This window comes from Quercus suber, unplaced genomic scaffold (genome assembly GCF_002906115.3).
Source record: "Quercus suber isolate HL8 unplaced genomic scaffold, Cork oak 2.0 scaffold_4, whole genome shotgun sequence".
In the NCBI taxonomy this organism is placed as follows: Eukaryota; Viridiplantae; Streptophyta; class Magnoliopsida; order Fagales; family Fagaceae; genus Quercus; species Quercus suber.
Genome location: NW_027069470.1, coordinates 754,289 through 775,755, shown reverse-complemented (window position 1 = coordinate 775,755; position 21,467 = coordinate 754,289). Strand labels below are relative to the sequence as shown.

The 21,467-nt window shown below is 36.5% G+C and overlaps 2 protein-coding genes across 3 annotated transcripts; one reads left to right on the top strand and one right to left on the bottom strand.

Moving 5' to 3' along the window:
- Positions 1-5,321: 5,321 nt before the first annotated feature.
- LOC111989594 (pentatricopeptide repeat-containing protein At3g49740) lies at positions 5,322-10,207 on the top strand. Its single transcript, XM_024021387.2, has 3 exons — positions 5,322-8,606; positions 8,756-8,796; positions 9,826-10,207. Exon 1 carries the CDS (start codon positions 5,364-5,366, stop codon positions 7,563-7,565), a length of 2,202 nt encoding a protein of 733 aa, XP_023877155.1. The 5' UTR covers positions 5,322-5,363; the 3' UTR covers positions 7,566-8,606; positions 8,756-8,796; positions 9,826-10,207.
- Positions 10,208-11,875: 1,668 nt separating this feature from the next.
- LOC111989595 (squalene monooxygenase SE1) lies at positions 11,876-15,030 on the bottom strand. 2 transcript variants are annotated; one of them, XM_024021390.2, is made up of 8 exons: positions 14,931-15,030; positions 14,672-14,783; positions 14,324-14,498; positions 14,042-14,210; positions 13,653-13,871; positions 13,219-13,494; positions 12,577-12,855; positions 11,876-12,317 (listed from the first exon to the last, which is right to left on the bottom strand). In XM_024021390.2, the coding sequence occupies exons 1-8, from the start codon at positions 14,976-14,978 to the stop codon at positions 12,204-12,206; spliced, it is 1,392 nt and encodes a 463-aa protein (XP_023877158.1). In that variant the 5' UTR covers positions 14,979-15,030; the 3' UTR covers positions 11,876-12,203. The 2 variants fall into 2 exon arrangements, with proteins under 2 accessions (XP_023877158.1, XP_065626707.1); XM_065770635.1 differs by lacking the exon at positions 11,876-12,317 and having other exon boundaries at positions 12,743-12,855; positions 13,094-13,494.
- Between the last annotated feature and the right edge of the window lie 6,437 nt (positions 15,031-21,467).

Sequence of the window (21,467 nt, the reverse complement as noted above, 5' to 3'; positions counted from 1 at the left end):
AATTTTTTTAATATTATTTTAATGAACACATCAATGTTTACTGTTGGACTGTTTGCCACGTAGGATAATTCTGTTAAATGAGTAACGGCAGGGACTAAAACAGAAAGCGTTTTTTAGAATAGGAACTAAAAATAGTAAAAATAAAATGTAGAGACTAAAATGAGAATTGCCTGAAAATGTAGGGACTAAAAGTGGCTTTTTGCCTAAAATATAAAGAGGTGAAAATTGCTAAAGACAAAGGCCACAATTCATTGGACATTATAGAAATCCAGTATAAGCAGTTAGAACATTTAAAGTATAGACATCTTAAGTGATATTCCAAAAGCTGTTAAATTTATTCATTATAAAATCCATTTGGCAAGATCTATTATATATGATAAGTCATTTCACAAGTCTATACATGAATAGCCATTCTATGCTATAATAACAAATCATTTACTAACTCAAAAAAAGAAAAAAAAAATCATTTACAGAAGATTTGCCCTAACAAATATAAAAGGGAAAATTTTCCCAACAATTTCCTTCTTAATGTCTTCAAGCTATGTTAAACAAATAGACTTTAAACAATGATAGCTTCTGAGCAACTAGAGCTTTAGCCATAGTCCATAAAATTGTAGTTTTACCAACAGTGCTGTCACAACATACAGGTCCATGTTTGAAGCTAGATGCCGATCTTGCAAGTATCCTACATAATAGTAGACAACATCAAAAGTTAAGGAACCAAAACAGAGAAATTTTCAGAATCCAAAAATTCAAAACCGCTCGTTTGGTAATGTTGTTCTAGCAACATTGTTTATATTTTTTGAAAATACGTGTAGATGAAAAAGTGTGTAGAATTATGTGTAATGTTGTTTAAAAACTGAAAACTGTTGTTTAAGTTGTGGTGCCAAACACCCCCAAGGTTGGGAAAAGAAAAGACTTTAGTGAGGTCAGTTTAGAGCAAAAATAAATCATGTTAAACTTCAACCATGATTCCAAGATTAAGTTCTTTCTATTAAGCTTAAGAGAGTACACATTAGTACAACCCAAAATTGAAGGAAGAAATTAAAGGTGATATTTATGTCTATAGTTTAGGATTAAAGGGTGATATATATGTATATAACCAATCAATTTAAAGGTGGCAATTTAGAGGCACCAAAAGTAAGCAATGGAAAACCAAATCCAAATCCTCCACGTCCAAATCCAAAAGCCCCTCTGAGATTTGCTACCCCAAGTCAAAGACCAACCATTTCATCAACTCAATCAACAAAAATCACCAAAGTAACACTAATTGTAAACCAAAAACTAGCCACCAATATTAGTAGTAATAAGCAAACAAATGCAACTACCACTCCATCAAAATTCACAAACCAAAGGGAAATTCATAATAATAATCCAGTTCAACAAAATCCAGAACCTAGTCCAAAACCAAGGAAGCAATCATGTTCACCAAGTGTGATGAGGGGTCCAAAAGCAAAATTCAAGCAAGAGAATACAGAATCAAATTTTATACCTTATTCCATTTTCTCTTTATTATGAGTGTGAAATTTGAATGAATTTGTAAGTAAAACAATTTTGTGTTTCCCTTAATTTTTTTGACATAGCAAAAGCCAGACATCATATTGTAACCCAAATAACATCAAACTCCCACCAATCACCGCCTCTGGCATTTACTAACCCAAACTCACAAAATCCAGAAAAAAGAAGAAGAAAGAGTTGCCTCCAGCAACCTACTTGTCCTTGGTCATCGACACATGCACACACAACTTGGGTCTCATACCCATTATCAAAAATCTTAAAAAATTCAACAATACTTTAATCAAAATCACGAAATGAAGCGAATTGAAAAAGAGATGGGATCAAATTACCTTCAGGTGAGTAAATATGAGAAAAAGCTTGTTGAAATCGTTAGAGATCATGGTATTTGTAAAATGGTAGAGTGTAAGTGGAGAAGATATAGGTTCTTTTCGCGGTGTCATTGTCGGCGTGGAGTGATCATTAGATCGTCACCATCTGGTGGATTACCATTGGTTGGAACTAAAAGAGAAAGAGACCATCAACTAGAACTGAGAGAGAGAGAGAGAGAGAGAGAGAGAGAGAGAAATTTGAATTTTGAAAAACTTAGGATAAATAAAACATAAAGGAACTGGCCGAGCTATTGAAATTTGTGAGGGTATTATGACTTTAAGTTGTTACATATGTCCTATTTTGATTGGAAAGGCTCACCAAATAAGTTGCTGACATGGAGAGAGCGTCTCATAGGATACTTTCTCTACTTAAGTACTGTTCCTAAGTTTTGTTCTATAATATTTAAAAAAAAAAAATTTGTTTTGACCTTGCAGTAATTTTTTTTAATGCCCAACTAAATAAACTCCAAAAAAAAAAAAAAAAAAAAAAAAAAAAAGAAGCAAGACCGATGGAAAATTTTTGGTCTTTTATCTTAGAAAAAAAAAGCCCATAATCAAATTTTAGAAAAACCATAAAAAAAGGGGTCAAACCAAAACCTAAGGGAGAAAAATGCAGTCCTCTCCCACTATCCCTCTTCACTCTTGAAACCTAAAGCTAAAGGTTACCCACAATTTGCCCTTGTGGTGTTGTGTCACCTAATCTAGCCCTTGCATCATTGACTGCACATTGACGTGAGACGTTGGTCTGTCTTGATTTGTTGCCATCGCTTGATTTGGCACTGCCTCATCTGGTATTTTCAGCTCTCTTTCACCATGTGAGTGTGTTTATGATGGATTTGGATGGTATTGCATCTAGTGCAATTACCCCACTCCGTCTCACATATATTTTTACCATTCTTATTTTTTAACTTTAACTTTTTAACTTTTTTCAACTCTTTTTTAACTTTGTTTTATTCAATGGTTGGGATTGAAAGTTGCTTTTCTCAATTTTCAATCTTAACCATCCATTGTTATTGCGTATTGCACCTAAGCTGAATCGGTTTATGATAAAGTCTCTTTCATTGAATTATTGTGTGTGTGGTTATAGTGATTTGATAATTTTTTATTTTTTAGTTTTTAGTCTTTGACATATATATGTTTACTGTTTGTACTTTGTAGTGTCTTGATGTAAAGATGGCGAAGATACACTCTATATGTGTTCTGATTTGGGTCTTGTAAGTTGTTGTGGATTTTAAGTTTTTTTTTTTTTTTTTCTTTTTTCTTTTTTGGAGAAGATTATGGGTTTTAAGTTTATTTGTAGTTGTTACTAAATTGATGAAAACCTTTATTATGTATTTATTTAGAAAAACTTGCCTGTTATCATTTGATTGCTTGAGAGCTGTCATTATTATTATTATTATTATTATTATTATTAGATTTATGGAGTTGCAACTTTTGAAATCTCTTTCCTCTTATGTTATTTCAAGGATAAATATTAATTTTTCACCATTTATTTCTTCTTATATTAATGCATGACTATTAATTTAGGGGTATTTTTGACAAGAAAAAAAAGCAATAATTAAATCCTCTTACTATATAAAGATAATGTCACCAATTCAATCCCTTTTGGACAAAAACCAATAACTTCTCATTTTCGGTTCTTTATCCAATTCAATTTTTATTTTATTTTTTTGAAATCTATTCAAATTTTAAAACAGATCCCTATAATTAATATTTGAACAAAGTTTTTTGGAGTGAAAACTTTTCAAACTTCTCATATTATCTCTTTTTTTAGTGTGAATTTTGAAAATCTAACCGTTGAATTTTATGTTCCTTATGTTCTTAACATACATATCAAATTTTGTTCAAATTGAATATTATTTATTATTCGATCAGTAAACTTATTTTTTATATACAATTTTGGATCATAAAAATTTGAAATTTCAAGATTTATTTGATGATAACAATTTATCTCTAATTTTTTTGAAATTTTACATGCATGAAAAATATAATAAGAACATACAATCTAACTGTTAAATTTTTAAAATTCACACTCAATATAAAAATATATGAGAAGTTTGTAAAGTTTTTTTTCACTCACAGCAGTGGTACTATATAGGTATAATGGTATTTTTTAGCTCTCAATCACAAAAAACCATGATGCAGTAATGGAGCTAAATCTTTTTAGATTTAGCTCCTCAGCTACAGTGCATATCTATCTTTAGAAGTGCATTGTAGCTTGAAGGTTAAAATAATAATAATAATTATACAATTCTCTCTCTTCTCTCATTAAATAAACATTTCCTATTCTCTTTCTCTCCGGCTTCTCTTCTTTCTTCTTTCTTCCTCAATTTTTTTTTTCTTTCTAGCTCGCCGGCTAGCTCCCTCATCCCTCAGCTCGCCAGTCAACTCCCTCATTGCCAATCTGTTCCGCCGACCCAACTCGCTGACCCACCCCAAGCCCTATCGCTGATCTCCCTAAGCACCATTGCCCTGTCCATGCCTCTCTCTCTCTCAGTCACTCTCACCTCTCTCTCTCTCTCTCTCAACGTCTCCTACCCATGCCTCCGTTGACCTCAACGTCATCGGCCCAAGTCGACCCAAGCCCCAAGCTGCTAATCCACGCCTCCGCCCAGTCCTCCATCCCAACGCTCACCCAACGCCGGCACTGTCCTCCCCAAGCCATAAGCTACCGTTGCCACCCATCTCTCTATTCTCTTTGCTGTGATTGATTTTTTTAAAAAAAATTTATTATTATTATTATGTATTTTCATATGGGTTTGGTGGCTGTGGTGGTGGTGGTTGATTTTGGCTATGGTAGTGGTGGTGGATGATTTTGACAGTGGGTTTGTGGATTTTGGTTGTGGTGGTGGTGGATGATTTTGGCTTTGGCAGTGGGTTTTGTGTATTTTGGCTATGAGTTTTGTGGTTTATGGTTGTGGCAGTGGCAATGGGTTGTGGTTGTCATGGTTGGTTGTCATGGCTAGTGGTTTGTGGTGACTGGTGGTGATGGGGTTGTGGTTTTGTTTTTGTTTTTGTTTTTTTGTTTTTTTGTTTTTTTTCTATGTTGTGTTGTGGTTGCCAAAGTAGTGTGGTGGTTGTGGTTGGTGGTGGTGGTGGTTGTGGTTGTGGCTGATAATAGAGGTAGTTGTGGTTGGTGTTGTAGATGTTTTTTTGGGTAGTGAGATATATTATTTTATTGTAAGGGATATATTATTTTATTGTGATACTTATATTATTTAATTATGTTGAAAGTTAAAATAAATCCACTACTGCAGCATGTGTAGGTAAAATAAATAAAATAATTTTTCGTAGAGTTAAAAAGCTAAAATTTTAACTCTACTCTTAGTAAATTAACTGCATTGTTTAATTTTTTTCAAAGAAAAAATAGAAAAAATAAAAATAAAAACCAATAATGATGAGATTCGTTGCCTCAAACTTTTGAAAATCCACAAATAAATTTGGATCCTGGTTGCGTCCGACATATTACAATGACTGATGAAGCTCCCATTTTTGAAAACCATAACCGAAAGCACAGCCCAACAACTCAAACTCCAACTCGTTAAATTCAACCAACAACTCGCAAACCTCACTCGCTCAAATCGTTACTCCGATTCTCTCCACCTATTCACCAAAATCCACTCGTCCCTACACCTCAAACCAGACCACTACACCCTCTCCACCGCTCTCACCGCCTCCGCTAATCTCCGCCAAACCTCATTCGGGAACCAACTCCACGCCCATGCCATATTCACAGGCCTCAGATTCTACCCTCATGTAGCAAACACTCTGCTTTCGCTCTATGCGAAAGCTGAGGATTTGCAGTCCGTGAAATGGGTTTTCGAAGAGATTGAGAACCCTGATGTTTATTCGTGGACCACGCTGTTATCGGCGTGTACTAAGCTTGGCAACTTTGCGGATGCTTGGGAGGTGTTCGATAAAATGCCGAGGAGAGATGTGGCGGTTTGGAATGCGATAGTTACTGGGTGTTCGGAGAATGGGCAGGCGGAGATTGCTGTTAGTCTGTTTAGTGAAATGCATAGGGTGGGTGTTAGGCATGATAATTTCACTTTTGCTAGTGTTTTGAGTGTGGGTTCTTTGGAGGGTTTGGATTTTGGTAGGCTGGTACATTCGTTGGTGATCAAAACTGGGTATTTAGTTAGAGCTTCTGTGGTTAATGCTCTGCTTACAATGTACTTTAATTGTGGACTTGTTGCCAATGCGTATGAGATATTTGAAGAGGCAAATGATGACGTCTATGATCAGATTACTTTTAATGTGATGATAGATGGATTGGTAAGTGTGGGAAGAGATGAAGATGCCTTGGGACTGTTCCGAGAGATGCACAAGGCTTGTCTCAGGCCTACTGAACTGACTTTTGTGAGTGTGATGAGCCCGTGTTCATCTGCGAGATTTGGGCATCAGGTACATGCCCAAGCAGTTAAAATGGGTTTTGAAGCATTTACATGTGTGAGCAACGCGACTATAACTATGTATTCCAGTTGTGGGGATTTACATGCTGCTCACGTGGTCTTTGAGAGACTCAAGGAGAGGGATCTTGTCTCATGGAACACCATGATTTCAAGTTACGCTCAAAGGAATTATGGTAGATCAGCAACCTTGGCCTACCTGCAAATGCAAAGGGCAAGAATTGAACCAGATGAGTTTACTTTTGGAAGTTTATTAGCAAGCTCGGAAAGCTTAGAAGTTGTGGAGATGATACATGCTGCTGCATCTAAAAATGGTCTTGTGATGCGAATCCAAGTTTCTAATGCATTAGTTTCTGGATATTCTAAGCATGGGAAGATAAATCAGGCTTATAAAATATTCCTTGATATATGCCCCAGAAATTTGATCTCCTGGAATACTATTATTGCGGGGTTTTTGTTTAATGGATGTCCAATACAGGGGTTCGAGCTATTCTCTAAATTGCTCAAAACGGAACCAAGGCCAGATGTCTATACCCTCAGTCTTATTTTGAGCCTTTGTGCTTGCATTTCATCCTTGGAACATGGGAGACAGGTTCATGGTTACATTCTTAGATTGGGGTTCTTTTCAGAGATGTGTTTAGGTAATGCCCTTGTGACAATGTATGCAAAATGTGGGGCTTTAGATTGGTCTTTGAAAGTGTTCAATGCAATGGGTGAAAGAGATACAGTTTCTTGGAATTCCCTAATATCTGCTTATGCACAACATGGGCAAGGAAAGGACGCTGTGAACTGTTTCGAAGCAATGCAAGACTCATCTGGGGTCAAACCAGATCAAGCAACCTTCACTGCAGTTCTTTCTGCCTGCAGCCATGCAGGTTTAGTTGATGATGGTACTCGGATCTTCAACTCTATGGTAAAAAATTATGGATTGATACCCAGAGTGGATCACTTTTCTTGCATTGTTGACCTTCTAGGTCGTGGTGGATATCTTGATGAGGTGGAAAGAATAATAAACAGTGAGCATGTTGAAACACATTCCAATATCTGGTGGACATTGTTTAGTGCTTGTGCAGCTTATGGCAATATAAGGCTAGGAAGAATAGTTGCTGGATTTCTTCTTGAAACTGAACGCTATAATCCATCAGTTTATGTGCTTTTGTCAAATATATATGCAGCTGTAGGTCAATGGGAAGAATCAGCTAATGTTAGGGAATTGATGAAGAAAACTGGGGTGATGAAACAACCCGGATGCAGTTGGATTGGGTCATAAATCCTTTTATATATAAGTTGTTAACCCTTTCAATCGGGAGGCTAACAAATCCAAGGTTAGCTTGAAATTTTCACTGCAATCCATGGCAATTTCTTGATCTGATTTAATCAAGACATGGTAAGTTGTTAAGCCCACTACATTCAGTTCAACAAGGCTAGACAAGTCAGAAACCTGCTGAGGGCTGTTAATATTATTGAAGGCTACATTTCATTTATCAAAAGAAGCCAAAGTCCTTCAGTAGAGGTGCTCTCTAGAAAGAGAAGGGAATTTCTATGATACTGTGATCAACATCAACCGCCCCATGTTGATGTTACGTTGTCATTATGGATGTTCATAAATCCTCCTATCTATATCCACTGTTAGGTCTTAACTGCATCACCCTCATCATTAGCATTAGCAATATCATCACTATCATTATGGGATCATATGATGATATCATCTTACATCATCAAAGCCCTGATGACAGTGAAGGAGAGAATCTTTTTGGATTTGCAACCACAAAAGGCTTGATTATATAATATTCTTCCTTTCTCAAAATTGGAACATTGATTATATAATATCCTTCTTTGAAAAACTTTTGAATTGCCGAAATACAATTTATTTGTAATGTAGAATTCATTACCTACGTTTTTCCAGTAAGTACTACATTCTTTGTTGATGATTACTGGAACTCCGTAGTTGTTCTAGCATAAACAGGAAGTTCCCACTTCCAGGGTCATGATGGTCTCTCCAAGAAGTCAACTTCAAGTTTTCATCCATTGATGTGTTTGGAAGAAATGTATCAGTTGGATTTTCAAAACTCTGCCACAGACTTGTCAGTGTTGTCACATTATCGTATACCACTGGGTTTCCAGAATCCATGAGATTCAAAATTTTATCTGTACACGTTGACACCAATAAACACTTTCAGCATACCAATGAGTCTTCTCACTACTCGTATCCAATACCTGGAGATTGTTTATTTTGATACAGATGTTGGTCAGCCTGAGTTTACACCTCCTGGTTTCCTATCCCTCACAGTAGTTGACAAACTATCCCCAGGTAATTTATTTATGGTTTTAGCTTTGTTAACAATCTTGAATCTTGTCAGTTCATCGTGTTTTGAAAATTTCTCAGGAGTCTTAGTCTTTGTTCTTTGTAATTTGTTTAATTACTTATCCAGTTTTTTTTTTTTTTTTTCATTGAATTAGATTTGACAATCCCATGTCTGAACTCTAAAGACACCAGAGAGGTATGAACTATTGATCCTTGTCTTGCTTGTTATTAAGTTTACTTAAATTTTTTTATTTTTTATTTTATAAAAAAAAGCTAGTGGATCAATTATGTAACCATGTGCTATGGGATAGAGTTGCCAACCTGTTACTCAAGATGTGCATTGAATAGGAGTTATTGTGCCAAATGAGATTTACTGGACGGTATTGTCTTTAATGAGAAGCGGGTTAAATCTGTTGCTTGTTGTCCAGAGTGTGAAGGGCAAATCATTTGTGATGATGGATTTTTCATGGTCCTGTCAATAGGCCTTTCTGGCCATAATCCTTGATTAGTCCATTGCCATTTTTATGATAACATTCACATAAGTTATCATTTACCTCATTAAATCTGTCATAGGTGTTGCAATTACTTTTTTTCCTTATTAAAAGTAGTTTTCTTTGTTTTTGATATAATTTGTAAAAGCTAACTGAGTGATGAAACATGGAAAAAGTGTGATAATGTGAAGATTGGTTTGGTTTATCTCTGATTTGGTAAATGCTATAGGATGTAAATTTATTTGTAGTAGTTTGAGGGAATTTTGATGACCAACTATTTCAATGTGGGCACTATAAGCTTAAAGTTTGGTTTTGGTCAAAAACTTTAAATATGTGGGAATTGGAAACTCTGAATGGAAGTTCCTAATATTATGAAGTGTATAAATTGGAGTTTAAATTCCCACAATCAGTACAAAGCTGAAACTTTTTTTTGGTCTGCAGAATTTAAGATGGGATCTTGCTACTTTATGAATGTAGACAAAATATTACTTGTGACCGAATGCATTAGCACAGTCTGTTAGATGCGAGCTCATAAGATTTTTTTTTCTTCCCAAAATGTTAATTGGTCTCTAAGGATTTACCATCAAATGACATTGATTAAATGTTCAACTATTTCTCTCTTCCACCTTTCTCTTTCAATTCTGCCTTATGTTAGAAGTAGGCATTTCCATGTCTATGCTAGATTCTTTTTAAGAAAATGCATGTATTAACCTACTATTTTCATTTCCTTTCAGGTGCTTCTCCTTCGGTGATTTATCTTCAAAAAGGGATCCAACATTGTACTTGAATGCTATATTTTCCCTACGTGGTTACTATTGAAAGGAGTACTGCTTGTCTAACAAGAGTAAAAACCGAACTAAGATTGAATTGCCTCTTGTCGTCAATACTCCTGGCAGGGTGAAAGGCTGCCTTATTTGAATGGCTAATTGCTTCTCCTTCTTCTTCTTCTATTTTTTTTTTTTTTTTGAAAAGATTCTCTCCAATCTTGTATTACCATAACAACACTGTTTTCTCCTCATTCCTCTCATGTGACAGGCTAATTGCTTCTTTTTTTTTTTTTTTGAAAAGATTCTCATGCACTCTTGTATTACCGTAATAGCACTGTTTTTCTCCTCATTCCTCTCATGTGACAGGCATTGGTTATGACATTGGTGGATAGATCAAGCATGATATCTTCATGACCAAGGTATCGGTCGCACACCAAAGCTAATGCCTTCTTCTACAAGATAGACAATAGAAGTTACTATTAGTTAAATACTACAAATTTTGCATTAGTCATATGCATGTAAGGTCATTGATTTAAAAAGTGTTGACCATGAATAGAATTGAGGTTGAAAGATAAGTATTACTATTCCCACCTTGTGTCCGCATGATTTGTGTGCAATAGAGGGCATAGCCTCAGTCATATCTCATATGCAGCCATAGAGTCCTAGCCCTTCCACTGCAATTTGAGTTTCTCTTGATCATAGCCTCCATTACCCCATTTCGTAAAGAGTCCTTGGGGAAAGAATCCCAGGTGAGCTTGAAATTTTCACTGTAATCTATAGCAACTTCTTGATCTGATTTAGTCGAGACATAGAAAGTTGCTAATCCAGTTAACTTTATTGAAGTCTACATTTCATTTATTAATAGAAGCCGAAGTACTTCCATGGAGGTGCTCTCTTGAAAGAGAAGGGAATTATTACGATACTATGATCAGCATCAACCCCCAGCCCCATCTTATGTTTTCACCATGGCTATCCATAAACCCCCCTATAGATCTTTGTTTCCACTTTTAGGTCTTAACTGCATCATCCTCATCACATTATGAAATCACATGATGATATCATCTTACATCATCAAACCCCTGACGACCGAGAAGGAAAGAATCTTGTGGAGTTTGCAACCAGTAAAAGATTGAGGTATTAGCAACAATTTTCCAGTCATGTGGGGGCATTTCTTTAGACAGCTTGGAGTAGCATATCAGGAAATGGTTTTGACACCCCTTCAAGTAACAAGCTTAAGAATTGGCCTGGGGTTGAAGATTTTCCTCAACTTTATTTCTTAAGCCTAGAATGGAGGCCCAACGTGTAATTGGAACTATACATACCCATCACTGATATCACTTACAATGGGTTAATCACAGCAAGCAACGTAAAAAATTATGAAATAAAGATACGAAAATTTATATATCACAATACTTATTGATACTGTATTCTGCTCTCCCCAGAACCCAAAAACAAGTAACTTTTGTCATCTGGAGCTAACAGAGGACAGGGACGCTTGCTTATTACTGACCACGTGAGATATTATCCGTACGGTACAAGACATCATGGGAATGGACCTCAAACCAGCTGGACTGCTGGTATGGTATACATTTCTCCACATTTCTAATTCTGGTTTACAAATATTGTATCACCTAGCCACTCAAGCACTCAAGCTACAAGCACTGCGCATTTATCATGCAATGCAAGACCTGGTTGATTGGTTTAAAATTTTAAATTGATTAACACAGCATAACTAGGTAACAAATCCAATTAAATTAGGAACTGACACTCATAAAAATGTCTGAAACCTAAACATAATGCTCATTGCTCACACGCACCTTATGACAAATCTAGTTCGTGGCCTAACCAAACCATCTGCCTTCCAGTTGGTGCTATTGTCGTTTTTGTTGATATCCAATTAAAAGCACATTTTGAGAGTGCAAGACTACAAATATTTAAGCAACATCTGGCTATTTGATTTGTGTCTAGGAATAGACTTATTGGCAATGTAAATAACCCAAGAATGTCCCGCCAAAAATTCAAAAGAAACAGGAACTTCTTTGATTCAAAAAATATTCTTAAACGTAAAGGAGAAATACATGTTTTGAGTTGGAACAGAAGTATTGTTCACCCAGTTAAATACAACTTAGTGGTGGTTTGAACAAATAATTGTACTATGCCCTCTAGTGGAAGGCTCAAGCATACAAATTTTATGTACTCTAATGGAGGGCTCAAGAATTCAAATCTTATGTACTCTAATGGAGGGCTCAAGCATACAAATCTTCCCGTCTTCACTACGAAATGCAAGCTGGTTTGCTTTACTACAAAAAAAAAAATCAAAGCTAACAGATCTTTGCCATATTCTTCTAAATATCTGACTTAACACTAGGTGCTTTATAATATGCTGGAACAGTTGCAGGAAAGAACATCTGCCTCATTCCTTCAGCCTTGATGATGGGAAATATTATACCTGCTGCACTCTGGAAAAGACAAAGTTGTTCCATACGAATTATTGAAGATATATACTATATGGAAAAAATGACATAAAAGAAAAAAAATAAAATAAAAATAGCATAAATTTTGAGTAAACAGTTCAAAGTGGGTGGTGACTGGTGACATAAAACAGATTGGAGGCATTAAAACAGAACAATAACTTAAAGGAACATAAAAGAGAAGAAAATCTATCTGCATCACTCAGCATTCTACAACAATCATACAAAGAGAATAGGAAATACGCACCCAAATCAATCTAGCTCCAATCCACAAGCGTTGAGGTGAAGGAAATGGTAGTAGCAGGCGACCAACACCATATATTGCAACAGCAAAGAAATGGAGAACTAAACTTAATGGATGAGGGTTCAGAGCAGAGAGCAAAGCAATCGGTCCTCTAGAAAATATTCCTCCCAGGCTTAAATAGTCAAAGCATGCTTGGCGCATCTCCTTCCTTGCCTGATCAGGTGAAGCAGAAAACACCATATAGAGGGCACCTGCCAGAGTATTTATTGTAGATGCCACTGGCTGCAATAAAGACCATAATCACCATATCATACAACAAGTTATAAAATGGGAAACATAACAATCCCTGGACATAAAAAGGCTCCTTGATTTCCAAAAATTTTGGAGACAAAGATGATCACAGAAGAAAGCAATCCCAAAATCACATCTCTCAGAAATAATTAAGCATATTATTTGTAATATCATCTTGACTGTTTTTTGCCATTCACTAATATGGAATTCTAAAAAAACAACAGCTCACCCTTTCTTTTAATAATGATCACTGGCACTTTGCGATCCAATTCTCTTTGCAACACATACAATCAGAAATTCGTATCTGCACATTATACATTTCAAGATTATACTTTTGCGTTCATGAAAGCTTACCTTGCGCAAGGTGTAAAAGGATTCAAGATATCTGGACAATGAAGCTGCATCATTTAGGTCACGCAATGGCTTAAGAAGATCTCGAAGTACAACAATATCAGATAGGGCCACAGTCATTCCACCACCAGTTAAAGGATGACGCATGTTGAAAGCATCACCCATTAAAAGGGCTCCAGGAGTAGGATTTGGATCTGCTGGCATGCTTCTATTTGGCATAGTTCTAATGTTTCCTTTATCAATTGCTGTCACGAAGGCATCATGAAGCTCAGGTGGAATCTGCAACATAAATTCTCTTGATTAAGGGGCAGGACATATATGTTGCTTTCAAAGCCAAAGTGAAACAAAGATGAAAAATATAGAACACGCAAGTATTGCCAATGCAACTGGGCTATGGACTTGATAATCTAAGATCATATACTGAACAGTATAAGTACCTGTGGAGCTACCGTTGTTTTCAGATATTTGGCCATTTGGCCATTAGCAATAGATGGTAATTTCTGACCGGGTACATCAACCAAACAGCGAACCTCTGTACTACTGATGGGATAAAACAAGATGGGAGAAGGGTCTGCTAAAATAACATGCCCATGATTTGCAAATGGAAGTTGACAGTTTTCCAAGACTAAACCCACAAAACAAGAGGGCACATCTACCTGTTAAACATTGTACCATCAATTAGCCTAAGTAGAAAGCATGAATGCAAATGCCAACTGCAAGAAGCAATAGATACATATTATAACTCTCTATATAACCAGAGGCCATTTTCCAATTCATCAAATAACACCAAGCAAACTGCTATAAAGTTTCAAGATAGCAAATTCACCTTGGGGTTGCAAAGAGTGCGGCGCAGATTTGAGAAGCAACCATCACACACAATTGTAAGAGGAGCATAAGCTGTGTGTTCTTGGCCATCCTTTGTTTTGTACTGAACCCCCCTGATAGTCTTATTTTCTTCAAGCAGGGATGTTACTGTACCTTGCTCCAATTTCACACTGAACAGAAGATTGATCATGATAAGGGACAAGAAGATAAAAAATAGCAAATTTTAACAAGCATTAAACTATACTATGATACAGTGAATCTATAAGAAGGCAAGAAAGTATACTTGGAAAGAGTAGCGGCTTTTTCTCTCATCCTTTGTATGAAACGTCCATTGTGGAAGCTCCTCCCGGACACATCTGAATGAAATTTTTCCAAGGGATAAGACAATTTTGTATTTTTCCCTTCCTTGAAGAGAGCGTATCCAAGAACACGCTGAGCATCAATTTCCTCCACGCAATCTGATGTCAAAGCACAATTGTGTCTCATTTCACATACAAAAGGCTAACAAATTCTTTATTGAAACAGAAGTAGTTCTAAAAACCATGTCCAACAATTATCCTTAAGATTTTCCATTCAATGTATTTGAAGGATATTTGTAAACTAGAATTAGGATGTTAACTTTGATACATACCTTCAAGGCCCAATTCAACTAATTTCAGGTATCCCCCAGGCTGCAGCAGTTCACCAACAATTCGATCCGGCTCTGTCAAGTCTCTTTCGATCACATGAACTCGTCTTCCATCCTGTAATTGGTAACAAAACAAGTTACAAGAACAAGAAAGTAAGTAAATATTTTTTATATAAAAAAAAAAAAAAAAAATCAACATTTTAGGCTGAATGGTCATAATGGGAAAATTTCCAGCAGGCATTGTGAGAAAGCGAAACCATACTGTATCTAAATTTGTATAACAAACTAATATGGACGTAACTCTGCTCATGCTCGTTTCAAAAAAAAAAAAAAAAAACTCTGCTCATGCTAGTAAATCATGTAATGCTATATTTAATTCTTTAAAACGCAAAAGGATAACATTTAACAATCAAAGAGAATAAAAATAAAATAAAAAAACAACAACAATTTAAAAAACAAAACTAAATCGCATTAACCCAAAATAGAGTTTTAAAGAATATAAAAAATTATCATCCTAAAGTAGAGATGCAAGAAAAAAAAAATCCACCAAAAAATTTAGAGAGAGAGGGAACTATTTTTTTTTTTTTTAATGAGGAAAAACTACGCATAGAATAGAAGAGATAGTGACAAATTTATAGTAAGAGGGTGTGAATAAGAAGAGACAAAAATAAAGGAAGATGAAGGGAAAGAGGAATAATAATATTAATGTAAAGGGTAGTGGAGAGATGAAAAGTAAGGGAGAGAGAAAGATTGAAGAAGTAGTTGAGAAATGAAATGGTAAGAGAGAGAGAAAGGTTGGAGAAGTGTAAATATTATAAAAATAAATATTAAAAACAATTATAAGAAAATTGAAAAAAAAAAAAAAAAAACCCTAAAGCTTGAAATGCTTCAACGTTGTTGTTGTTAAAAAGGCTCACACAAAACCCTAAAACTGAACTTAAAACGTTTTGATTTGGGCTTGATAGTGGAACTAAATAAATAAGAGGTGGGCTGGATTAATTACGCATAGAATAGAAGAGATAGTGACAAATTTATAGTAAGAGAGTATGAATAAGAAGAGACAAAAATAAAGAAAGATGAAGGGAAAGAGGAAGAATAATATTAATGTAAAGGGTAGTGGGGAGATGAAAAGGTAAGGGAGAAAGAAAGATTGAAGAAGTAGTTGAGAAATGAAATGGTAAGGGAGAGAGAAAGGTTGGAGAAGTGTAAATATTATAAAAATAAATATTAAAAACAATTATAAGAAAATTGAAAAAAAAAAAAAAAAAAAACCTTAAAGCTTGAAATGCTTCAACGTTGTCGTTGTTGAAAAGGCTCACACAAAACCCTAAAACTGAACTTAAAAGGTTTTGATTTGGGCTTGATAGTGGAACTAAATAAATAAGAGGTAGGCTGGATTAATTAAATAGATTTATTATAGGATGTTAGTAGAAGTAAATAAATAAGTAGTGGACTAGATTTATTATAGAGTGATAGTGGAAGTAAATAAATAAGTAGTAAGCTACATTTATAGGGCTAAAAGTTGTAAAAACCATTTTAAAATTGTAGGAAAAATTATATTTAATAAAGAAAAAGAAAAAAAAATGACGTAGCAGCTGATGTGGTGCAACGTGAGAACAGTAGCATTAAACGTTACACTTTTTCTTTTAATAATACATAAATATAGATTGTTGTTGACCAATTACTACCTGACCATTGACTTTTTTTAAAATGGCATTTTTTGCTCAAATCAATCATTTTTACACTTAATTCTTTTGTGTTAATTTCAAAATTTGGATTTGTTTATCAATTTAAGGCTCCCATATGGCCTAGAAAATTGATAGTTTTTCCCTATCTCTTTGGGGTCAGTTTTGTGAATAAAAGTTTCTATTTATATAATTGTTTGGAATAATAAAAAATATTAAATAAATTTTAATACAAACCAAACAACATATAATTTGTTATGGTTTTAATTTTAAAGTCGCAACCAAATACAAGAAAACAACTGGTTTCTTAAAAATTCCATGAAAGTATATGAAGTATATCAAACTAGTGCAATATCTGTTTCACTTGATTGATTGGGTTTGATTTTTTTTTTTTTTTTGAAAATTGATAAGCTTTTGCTGGGTAGTCACACAACTTTTAGTTAAAGAGGTATTTGGTTATGGGTTCGGTTAACGCCTTAACGGGTGCCTTAAGAAATTTTTGTTAAAGTTCAATTTTTTATTGTAATCACGTGGAGTTAGCAACCAGAAAAGGCTTGAGGTATTAGCAACAATTTTCTAGTCATGCGGGCATTTCTTTGTAACAAGCTTAAGAAATTGACCGAGAACTGGGTATTGGTGCCTATATAACTGGTTGCTTGCTTACCAAGCCAGCTTGGCAAGCTCCACCAGTTCAATTATTATTCTTAATTTTACTTATTATTTAAAAACTACTCACTACCAAAATGAAATATGATCGAGTATCCCACATACGAGAAAGGGTCACAAATAGAGTTGAACCAAGTAAAATTGCAAAGATATAATGATAGTAGAGTTGAGACATCCTTGCCCTCCAAACCGAACATGAAAAAAAGGGGTCATCGGTGGGGACTCATCGACTCCACGCCACGTGACGGCAATAGGTATATCATGTGTACTACTGAGCCTTGTTGAGGCTATTGCTCGAACTATTCACCAAGTGAAGCAATTTGAAGATTTCTACCATTAAGCCTCATTTCTGCAGTGGTAGGCCCAATGTGTAATTGGAACTATACACACCCATCACTAATATCACTTATAATGGCTTAATCACAACAAGCAACGTCAAAAATATGAAATAAAGATGTGAAGATTTACGTATCACTATATTTATTGATACAGTACTCTGCCCTGCCCAGAACCCAAAAAGAAGTAAATTATGTCACCTGTACAGTATAACATCAGGGGTATGGACCTCAAACCAGCTGCACTGCTAGTATGGTACACATTTCTCCACATTTCTAATTCTGGTTCACAAATGTTGTATCGCCTAGCCAGACAGGCACTCAAGCTACAAGCAATGCGCATTTATCATGCAATGCAACACCCTGATGGTTGGATGGTTGGTTTAAAATTTTAAATAGATTAACGCAGCAAAACTAGGCAACAAATCCAGTTAAGTTAGGCACTGACACTCAAATAAACTACTGAAACCTAAACACCATGCTAATTGCTCACACACACCTTATGACAAGCCTAATTTTTGTCCTAACGAAACCACTACCATCCAGTTGATGAGATTGTCATCGTCGCCGTAGTTGATATCCAAATTAAAGCATATTTTGAGCGTGCAAGCTAAAAATATTTAAGAAACATTTGACCATTTGGTTTGGAATTTGGAGTGTGTCTAGGAGGAGACTTATTGTAGTGTAAATAACTCAAGAATGTCCCCCCAAAAATCAAAAGAAACAGGAACTTCTTTGGTTTGAAATATATTCATAAATGTTGGAGTAAAATACATGTTTTGAGTTGGAACAGAAGTATTGTTCACCCAGATAGATACACATAAGTATTTATCTAAACAAATAAATGATTGTACTATGCCCTCTAGTGGAAGGCTAAAGCATACAAATTTTATATACTCTAATAGGTTTTAGGGGGGGTATTTTAGTCCTTTTTTTAGGTTTCAGGGTATTTCGGTAATTTTTTAAGTTTAGGGGGTATATTGGTAATTTTATGGGTTTCGGAGGTATTTTAGCCATTTTTTAGGTTACGGGGTGATTTGGTAATTTTTTCAGGTTTTGGCGGTATTTTAGTCATTTTATAGGTTTCAGAGGTATTTTGGTCTTTTTTTAGGTTTCGGGGGTATTTTAGTCATTTTATAGGTTTTAGAGGTATCTTGGTCATTTTTTTTTTGTTTCGGGGGTATTTTGGTCATTTTTAGGTAATTTTTAGGTTTCAGGGGTATTTTGGTAATTTTCAAGTTTTGGAGGTATTTTGGTAATTTTTAGGGTTTTGGGGAGTATTTTGGTAATTTTTAGGTTTTGGGAGTATTTTGTTAATTTTTTAGGTTTTTGGGGTATTTTGGTCATTTTTTGGGTTTCGGGGGGTATTTTGTTCATTTTTTGGGTTTTGAGGGTATTTTGGTCATTTTTAGGTTTCAGGGGTATTTTGGTCATTTTTTGGTAATTTTTAGGTTTTGGGGGTATTTTGATCATTTTTAGGATTTTGGGGGTATTTTGGTAATTTTTATGTTTTGGGGGGTATTTTGTTCATTTTTTAGGTTTTTGGGGTATTTTAGTCATTTTTTGGATTTCGAGGGTATTTTGGTCATTTTTTGGTAATTTTTAGATTTTTTGGGTATTTTGGTTATTTTTTGGGTTTTGGGGGTGTGGGGCCTATGGGCCTGGTAACCTCAGCCCACTTCACATCTGGCCTAGGGCCTATGCCGAGGAAGAAGTATTGTACGAAAACAATGTATGAAGGCCCAAACTCTTAAAACCCCCGCCGAGGATATCCCTGTCCTCGGCAAACCGAGACTAACCTCAAGTGGTGGGGGGGAGACGAGTTTAGGAAAGGTTGTCACCTCCACAATAAATGTGCTCACCTAATCCCTGGTCACATTAATGGAGATGTGACTCCTGGACTAGACAACCTTGGTCACTGTAAATCACTTGAGTATTGATAGTACAGTTGATGGGATGGACGGTCAGAAGGAAGGCGCATGGATGACCAATAGATGGAAGAAAGAGAAGAAGGAGAGGGGGCTATATAAGAAAAACCCAACAGAACAAAAAAAGGAGGAGGAAGAAGGGGGAAACGAAGGAAGCTCCTCGGATGAGCACTGAGGAGCAACCTTAAGGAGCTGCCTAGATGCCTCGACCTCCAAAGGATTGGAATTCCTGTTTTTAGAGTTACTTGTCAGTTAGGGCCTAATTCTTCATTTCACTCTCTAAAAAATGTATTGTTTGGGCTTGTTGGGTTAGATTCCCATCCTTTTTCTGGGTCCAATCCAAATTAAGTCCCTACAATTGGCGCCGTCTGTGGGAAGAATTTGTGCACTAACAAGCGCAATGGACGATCGTTCCTAAATAGCTAGTTAACCGAAGGTTAACGAGGATGAGCCACACAAATAAATAAATAAATAAACTTTTGCAGAAAGGTAGAAGATTCAAAGGAAAAGAGATGAAGCATCGCATTATTTTATTAAATGAAAAAGAAATACAAGATACAAACAGAGGCTCAGACAGGCGTGTTTTAAAGCTAAGGCTACAAACAGAGGCCCAGACGGCCCTAACCTAAAGCTAACTAGAGGGAATGGGGCTGAGGCAGGCCTGTTTCAAGGCTACCAACAACTCCTGGGCCGGTGCGGTGGTGCCGGCGACAAGAGAGGAGCAGACGCATGGGCGCCTGGCGGCCCCTCCTCATAATGTTCCTTTGATTCCCTCCTAGCCCCACCGCGGTTGGCCGTTGGAGACGGCAACACTCGGGCACCAAACATGACGTAATCTTGCGCGTCTCCTCTGGCAGGAATGCGCCCCAGAGAAGAGCGTTATGTACTTTAGAGACCTTCCTCCTAGCTGCCTTGCACGGCACAATCAAGGTGACGCCCAAATTTTGCCACTCCGGAAGTCTGACGCAGACTATTGCCGCAGCGGCTCTCGGTCGAGGGAGGAGGGCCTTTAGCCTGTACGCCCTCACTCCCATCCGGGGCTGTCCCATTTCTCCAAACTCTTATCACAAGTCTGACAGGGTTATTGAAGGAGTTCGGAAAGTTGGGAGGACATGTTTCCTGTTTTGTTAGAAGATTCATGAAGTGAAGGAAGACGCCTCCCTCCTGATAGCCTTATATAGGGAGTGGAAGTTGGTGAGAATTGATCTACGCAAAACACAAAGGAAGAATTATCGGCGACATTAATCACGACCAAATTCCAAGGTGCCTATTTACCGTTGGATCTGCATCAATCTTCGAAAATATTAATGAAAGCACGCCTCGTGCATCGAAACGTCAAGCGGGGAACGCGAATAGTCAGGAGACGCCTTGTAACTGAAGAGGGCAGAAACTTGAGTTGAGGACGGGATTACTGCCACGCATAAGGTTAGGATTCCAAACCACCCTCGCCCAAGGCATTGAGAGGTCAGGGGTCAAGTCCACAGCGTGGCCCACTTCCGACGAAGCAAAGCATATACTTGGGTACTAGACAGAACCAAGGCCTTGCATGGTCCTCGGACTCAAACCTATGGAGAAACTAGTTACTTACAGAAGAAAAGAAGTGTTAGACAGAACCAAGGTCTTGCATGGTCCTTGGACCCAAACCTATGGGAAAACTAACCACTCAAATATATCTGGGTACTAGACAGAACCAAGATCTTATATGGTCCTTGGACTCAAACCTATGGGAAAACTAGCTACTTACAGAAGAACAAAAGTGTTAGACAGAACCAAGGTCTTGCATGGTCCTCGGACCCAAACCTATGGAAAAACTAACCACTCAAATATACATGGGTACTAAACAGAACTAAGGTCTTGCATAGTCCTCGGACTCAAACTTATGGGGAAACTAGCTACTTACAAAAGAACAGAAGTGTTAGACAGAACCAAGGTCTTGCATGGTCCTCGGACCCAAACCTATGGGAAAACTAACCACTCAAATATACCTGGGTACTAAACAGAACCAAGGTCTTGCATGGTCTTCGGATTCAAACCTATGGGGAAACTAGCTACTTACAGAAGAACAGAAGTGTTAGACAGAACTAAGGTCTTGCATGGTCCTCAGACTCAAACCTATAGGGAAACTAGCTATTTACAGAAGAATAGAAGTGTTAGACAGAACCAAGGTCTTGCATGGTCCTCGGAC